The 7184-nt window shown below is 32.8% G+C and overlaps 1 protein-coding gene across 1 annotated transcript; it reads left to right on the top strand.

Moving 5' to 3' along the window:
* The first annotated feature begins 561 nt into the window (after nucleotides 1-561).
* On the top strand, nucleotides 562-6448 carry LOC132173100 (sodium/calcium exchanger NCL1-like). Its single transcript, XM_059584679.1, has 7 exons — nucleotides 562-931; nucleotides 3427-3618; nucleotides 3843-4024; nucleotides 5031-5152; nucleotides 5244-5508; nucleotides 5790-6092; nucleotides 6200-6448. The coding sequence occupies exons 1-7, from the start codon at nucleotides 562-564 to the stop codon at nucleotides 6446-6448; spliced, it is 1683 nt and encodes a 560-aa protein (XP_059440662.1).
* Nucleotides 6449-7184: the final 736 nt, after the last annotated feature.

Below are 7184 nucleotides of genomic sequence, written 5' to 3'. Positions count from 1 at the left end.
AAACCCCACTTTGCTTCCCATGGAAAAATGTCGGCTTCAATTAGGACTGGTAACTAAATTTGTAACATTTCAGTCTCATATTGAGAAGATAACATAAAAATGAGTGGATTATAAAAGAGCTCATTAGTGTTAAGTTATACATTGATTCCTTACTAAATAAAATTTGATTAGTTATTTGAGAGTGGTAACGCAAATGTGACTAACGCTTTCTCTTGGTTATTTCAAATGGTATTAGAGTACGTACTGGAGTACCACATGACGTGGCCTGATGAGGACGTCGGGAATTTAATGGGAAGAGAGTAGAGGAGTGGTCTCAAAGCAAGTTGTATAAATCTGTATGCTTGCACGCTACCTCAGTTATATATCAACTACTAGACCTACCTTTCCTTTCTTTATTTGAAAACTAGCGGGGAAAAAGCCTAGGACTGCTCTGTGTACAACTTGTGTCCTTTTGTCTATCTAAAAACTTTTCTTTTTTTTTCTATTCCCATATAAAAACCTTCTTAAATCTCCCAAAAGTTGCTATCAAGTCCATTTTTCAGCTTTCTCGTCTTCAACACAATGTCAAGAGTCTCTTTAATCCTCCTCTCAATCCTCCTAATAACCCATTTAGGAGAGAGCCGTTCGTTGGGCAAGAATTCCAGCCTTATATCCGATGGCATACACCATGGCAGCCATTCTCCAGTCCTTGAAGTACTGGATTTCAAAGCAACAACGGTTACCTGTGAGCCCATCTATGGCTTCCTGCCTTGCACAACAGAGGTCTGGGGGCAGCTGTTCATGATAGTAATATACGAGGTTTTGCTGTCCATGGCAGGGACATATGTTTCCAATGGGTCCAACCTCTTCTTCCAAATGTTTGGAACTGGTGTCTTTGGTGCCAGCTTGTTCCATGTTCTTGGCACAATCCCACAAGTGGTTTTGGTACTTGGTAAGCATCTTCTCCTCTCACCATTTTTGATCTGTTAGCTCTTTTCTTCTACCGGTATTTTGAATGAAATAGTATTTATCATATTGTTATATGACTGAGATAACATGAAAGTGAAATATTAATTTTTACTGTCATGCTATCTTAATTTATTGTAGTTGTATAACAGTTTAATAAATAACAATGTTATTATACGAATCAACTTTGTCAAATTTTAACATTGGCTTGATAAGGTAATTTGCAAGTCGTTTATAATTAATGATATAGCTATAAGTTTTCCAATTTTATGAAACAAAGACTAGAATTAATAAAAACAATATTGTTTGATTGAAGGGATTGTCTCCACCTAGCTAGCTCTTTTGTTGTTTTAATTTAAATTTCTAGTGGACATTTTCTCTATTATGAAAAAATGCACATGGTTTCTTTCCGCTCAAGGAAAGGATTTTTTTAAAAAACAAATTTTTAGTGACAAGGAAAGGTTGAACATTCTAATTATATATGGACGAAAAAATTGAATACTCCCATTATGTGATGTAGATTTTTTTATCTCACATATATTCAGCAATGCTGATAATTTAGTAGTCATGACTCATAACCAACACTTGGATAAATTCTATTTAAAAAAAAAAAAATTAATGATAGATTAAGACTGGCATATCAGTATTGTGAGAAATTGATAAGTACCACAAACTTATAATAGTAAATATTGTAGTACTCCAAACATACATGAAAGCACAAGAGAACTATAAAAAGTTTCCTTTTTTTTCTCTATATATTACTTAGTGATAAATGTTGAGGTAGCAACATTTAAACGACTTAGTTAAAAATAAAGGGTTTAGATGTGGGTACCATAAATTTAATGGTAGATTTAAAATAATTGGACGGGGAGGACTAATAGCATGTCCTATGGAATTATCCAAGATAATCTACGTATACAGGATCTTTGATTCAAAGTACAATGAGCTGGTACAGATGACCAATGATGTATTTGCAAGCAATCAAACTTCTTAGGAAACATAATTAGGGATAGGATTACTCTCTCTAAAGTCCCATTACTTGGATCTATATCTGAAAATGGTACAAAATATTATAGAATATTGCTTTATATATATCGCTTTAGGTTGAATATTAATAAAAGAAATAAAATATTCTCCTTATCCACAACGTGAGAACATTATGTCTGCTTTCTCTCTCTCTCTCTCTTTGAAAATTCCAAAATGTAAAAAGTCAACTAAAACAATTATAATTAATCAAGAGTTGGGGAAAGGAAAAGAAATAAAAATAGAATATTAAATTACCATGATTGGTCATGGTTTATCCTTAATTATCATTTTGGTTCTAGTATTTTATGTTATTATTATTTTTCTTTACTTCCTAGTTCTTCCTCTAAGTCAACATATATAGTTTTACTCTATATGGTATTTTTTTTTAAAAAAGGAAAATCAATAATACATGGGTGTTAACAGGTCGGAATAGATTTAATTAACTTTGTTTTAATTAATTATTTTCCCCTTGGGGTAAATCAAACTTAAGACCTACGCAACCCCCCATCCAACCCGATCTCCCAAGCGCAGACCTTGGGTGGCTTCTTAGCAAAGAAATCAATTGAAAATTAATATAGAAGTTGCCTTAGAAATGATCATAATCATTAATTAGATTTTGACAAGTCAAATTTTTTATTTAATTATTTAAATAGGCGGAGAGTAAAAACTGGAGCAAAATTTGCCATATTGTGGACGGAATTAAAGATGGTATGTGGCATTTTCGTTTTCGGAGACTTGATCATGAAAAACATGACACCAATTCAGCTATTCATTGCCTCGTGAGGCCATTAGGTGTCATAGATCGAGTTTGGATTAAAGAAATCTCAACATGTATCTATGGTACTGTAAGCGGAGAGAAACTTATCTCTGAGTGATTGTTTGTTTATCAATAAAGTGTGGAATCTGTTAAAAAATAATAATAATAATAATAATGTTATTTAATAAACCGTTATAAGACTGTCATGTAACTTGATAATATAAAAGTGAAAATTTACTCTTAAATCAGCATTTGTAAAAATAAATAAATAACGGGTAGAGTTTTAGTACAATTGTATAGGTGATACTTTATATAATAGTATACTAAGTAACATTACTCTTTTATCATTTCTATTTATTAATTATGGACTCTCACATCAATTTGTAAAAACATTTATAATAAAAATTATAGTATCTCTAACCACACTCGATCATGCTATGATTTCTGACTTCTTTAAGAACTTGTTAATACATCCTCAAGTTATTCGAGTAGGCAAATTTCAAGCAAGCATTTCTTTAATTTCCAGTAGAACGTAGAGGATTTACTATTTCCTAACATAAATATTAGTTATAATAACATGTATATAAATTAACAAATTACATTATTAATACTAATTAATTAGGATGATATATAACGAACTTAATTCCTGGCTTCAAAACCATACACTGTAATCTCATTAAGTGCATGTTTGAATGAAGTGACTGGAGTGACAGCTACTACAGCTACGATTGAAACACTGGCAACAATGGGAATGGGCTTACTTGCAGGATCAACAATCATGACTCTAAGTTTAATCTGGGGTTCTGTCGTTGCTTTTGGTAGCTATGATCTTTCAAAGCCTTCAGCTAATTCATCAGAAGTGGAAAATAAGACACCATTCAGTTTAACCGGTTTCCCCCTTACCCTCGTGAATTGCGTAAAACGGGATTAAGATCCACGGCGATTAGCTACCCGAATTGCTATAAATTTCGACAGTTAATGTGAGAAAACCTCTCATATTTACTGTCAAAATTACTAGCAATTCTTGAGGTCGCTAATTACTCTTGATCTTGTCAAAATAAAATATCTTTAATTGATGTAATGATGCCCTTCTTTGTTTCTCTCTGTGGTGCAGGTTATGGTGTTAGCACTGATGTTGAGACCTACTATACTGCTAGACTAATGATTGTATCGATGATCCCATTTCTCATGCTGCAACTGGCAAAAGTTCTCAATTCATCTTCAGGGACACGAATAGTAGTCTTAGTCTCCCTCCTTGTTACAATTTCTTTCCTAATCGTTTACTGCACCTTTCAGGTAACATTAATGGAACCCAAAAATCTTGTGTAATTTGATTGTATTTTGCACAAAACAATACCAAGCCGAAGGTTTTGAAAGAGATAGAAGAAGAGAAAATTTACTTTGTTTTTAAAATGCCGTAATAGAGTATACACATAAATGCATATACTTAGTACGTATTACTTTAAAGCAATAATTTGGTGTTAATTAATTGGCTTTATAAATGTTAATTTGATTTTTTGGGAAACTTTACTTTATACCTCTGAACTATTGTGTATTTTGAGAAGACCCCCAAAAATTCAAAAACTCTCAATTTACACTCCTGAACTTTCAATTTCAATCAATTTACCCCACTCCGTTAGTTTTAGCTGTTAACTTTTAACAGAAATGTCTAAAAAAACTAAATTACCCTTCAATTTTCTTTTTTTTTTTTTGAAAAAAAAAAAAGAGAAAAGAAATTAAGGGTTAATTTGGAATTAAAAAAAAAAAAGAAGGGGAAAATCCACTTTACCCCCTGAAGTTTCAGGGGTTTTTCAATTTGAACTCCAAAGTTTAAAAATTAGCAATGTACCCCCCTAATGTTTCAAAAATTTTAAATTTAAACCTTCCGTTACTAATTTCCGCTAAATTGGAGGAAATTTAAAAAAAAAAGCCTGAGGGTAATTACGTAATTTCATAGATTTCCGTCCAATTTGATGAAAATTAGTAACAGAATGTTTAAATTGAAAATTTTTGAAACATTAATTATGATGGAACATTGCCAATTTTTAAACTTTGGGGTTCAAATTAAAAAACTCCTGAAACTTCTGGGGGGTAAAGTGGATTTTTCCCTAAAAAAAAAAGTCAGGAAATGCGTAAATTGATTGAAATTGAAAGTTCAATAGTGTAAATTGAAATTTTTTTAATTTTAAGGGTCTTCTCAAAACGCACATGGTAGTTTAAGGGTCTAAAGTGAAGTTTCCCCTTGATTTTTTCTTTTTCTTTACGTGGAACTCGCTAACTAATTTTGAAATTTCTTTAACAGGTATTCCAGCCGTGGATTCAGAGCAGAAGACTTGAATACTTGCTGCGTAAGCATGTTCAGACAAACCTACTTCCAAGCCTTCGAACTGCTGGTGGCAGACCTAACCTAACACGTATAAAAGAGTAAGCTTCCTGACATGAGTTCTACTCAAATTTTCAACGATTATTGCTGTTATGATCAAATGCATCAGTTACTCACTCCATATATTTGTAGGATTTTTCACAAAATGGATCAGAATAATGACAACTATATATCTCCTAAGGAGTTAAGAGCTTTAATCTTGGGAATACAAATAGAAGTAGGTGTAAATATGGATGACCTCGAAGAAGAGCTGATGAAGGAGTTCGATATATCTGGTGATTCTAATGTAACTGAATTTGAGTTCGTCAATGGAATCAAAAAATGGCTTTCTGAGTCTCAGAACTCTACGAGTGATAAAGATCAGGACAGGCCAAAGTTTTTTCGCAGCATCTCGGAGGTAAAGATTATCACCACTTACTTCAAAAGCTTAAATGGATAGAAAATGCTTAATTTAATTATTTAATTTATAATATCATACTCCTGTGTGAAATGTAAAGTCTAACACATGAAATGTTTAATTAAAATAAGAGGTGAATAACATAAACAAAATTCGAATCCAGGACATTTACTCTGTTACCATGTTAAATTATCGTTTATTCATTCTAAAAACTTGAGCGGATAGGAGATGGTTAATTTAATCATTTACTTTATAATTTAACAAACACTTGTCGTTTGCAGAAAACAAGTGAAGAGCAGAAGAGTCTAGTGGCTCAGAAAAAAGCGACTAATAAGAGCACTGATAAAGGGTGGTTGAATTATGTTAAGGCAGGTTTTCTAATTGTTCTAGGAACTGCTATCACGATTGTGCTTGCACAGCCCCTTATGGAAACTCTCCAGGACTTCTCTAGCTCTGTAAACATCTCCTCCTTCATGGTATCATATGTTGTGATACCCTTTGCAATGAACTACAGACAGGTTCTGAGCACAATTACTTCTGCCAGAGAGAAGACAGAAAAAGCTATCTCCTTGACCTTTTCTGAGGTTTATTTCTCTCTCAAACTCATATTTCATTTGATCATGATCAGTTCATTCTTTTTGAACAATAGTTATAAGATTATATAACTTGACACTTTGAAAGTATTTGGCAGATTTATAATGGAGTATTCATGAACAACATGATGGGGTTAGCCATCTTCTTGGCTCTTGTTTACATACGGGATTTGTCTTGGGATGTCTCAGCTGAAATTCTGGTTGTTCTACTTATATGCACTGGGATGACTCTCTTTACCAGCTTCTGCACCAAATTCCCATTCTGGACTTCCATTCTTGCCTATCTTCTCTACCCCTTATCTCTTCTCCTCATTTATGTTCTCACCACTGTTTTTGGATGGTCCTAATTAACCCTATATATATATATATATATATATATATATATATATACTGCTTCGATCAGAAAATAATTAGAGCTTCTTATGGGAAGACTTCTAAATATGTATTAAAATCCACAAAATATTCAAAATATTTCTCGGTGCTTTTGTCAAGCTACGATGTACTAATTATCTACCTTTTAGATTTCAAATTTCTCTCTCTCTATATATATATATAGTATAGGTTTTTGTTAGATTTCACGCCTAGAGTTCATGATCATGAAATTAATGGACTGCAATTAAAGGATAAGAGTAGAGTGCCAAATTTTATTTTTTTGTTTTGTTTTTTTAAACGGAATCCATACCAGTTTCATTCATAGAAATCATGAGCATAAAGCTTTTACAAGCAATCATAGCCAAAGCTACGAGGTTACAAGCATCACAGACGAGGTATTACATTCAAGATCCGAAACCAATCCATTAAACCATGACTAATCTACATATTAAAAAATAAATCTGTGCCAAACAGATTCAAACTAATGCATAGGTAGTGCTTATTCCTCAGAACTGAGGGTAGATAAACCCCCAACCGAAACTCTTCATCCTTGACCCGAAAGCTATGATAACATTCACATCCACAACCCAAAGGTATGGACCATAACAAATAACCCAGAGGGCATCACACATGCAGATCAAGAGGGGACAAAGCCTTATCACAAGCAAAAAAAAGGGAAATAAAAGCGTACAGGGAAATAAAGGGATTAAA

Source organism: Corylus avellana, chromosome ca2 (assembly GCF_901000735.1).
Source record: "Corylus avellana chromosome ca2, CavTom2PMs-1.0".
Classification (NCBI taxonomy): Eukaryota; Viridiplantae; Streptophyta; class Magnoliopsida; order Fagales; family Betulaceae; genus Corylus; species Corylus avellana.
This window is presented reverse-complemented; position numbering and strand designations above follow the sequence as displayed.

Coding starts and splice junctions, on each gene's coding strand:
- LOC132173100 (XM_059584679.1), top strand. CDS start 562: ATGTCAAGAGTCTCTTTAATCCTCCTCTCAATCCTCCTAATAACCCAT. Junction 932..3,426: donor ACAAGTGGTTTTGGTACTTG/GTAAGCATCTTC, acceptor GTTTGAATGAAG/TGACTGGAGTGACAGCTACT. Junction 5,153..5,243: donor AACCTAACACGTATAAAAGA/GTAAGCTTCCTG, acceptor ATATATTTGTAG/GATTTTTCACAAAATGGATC.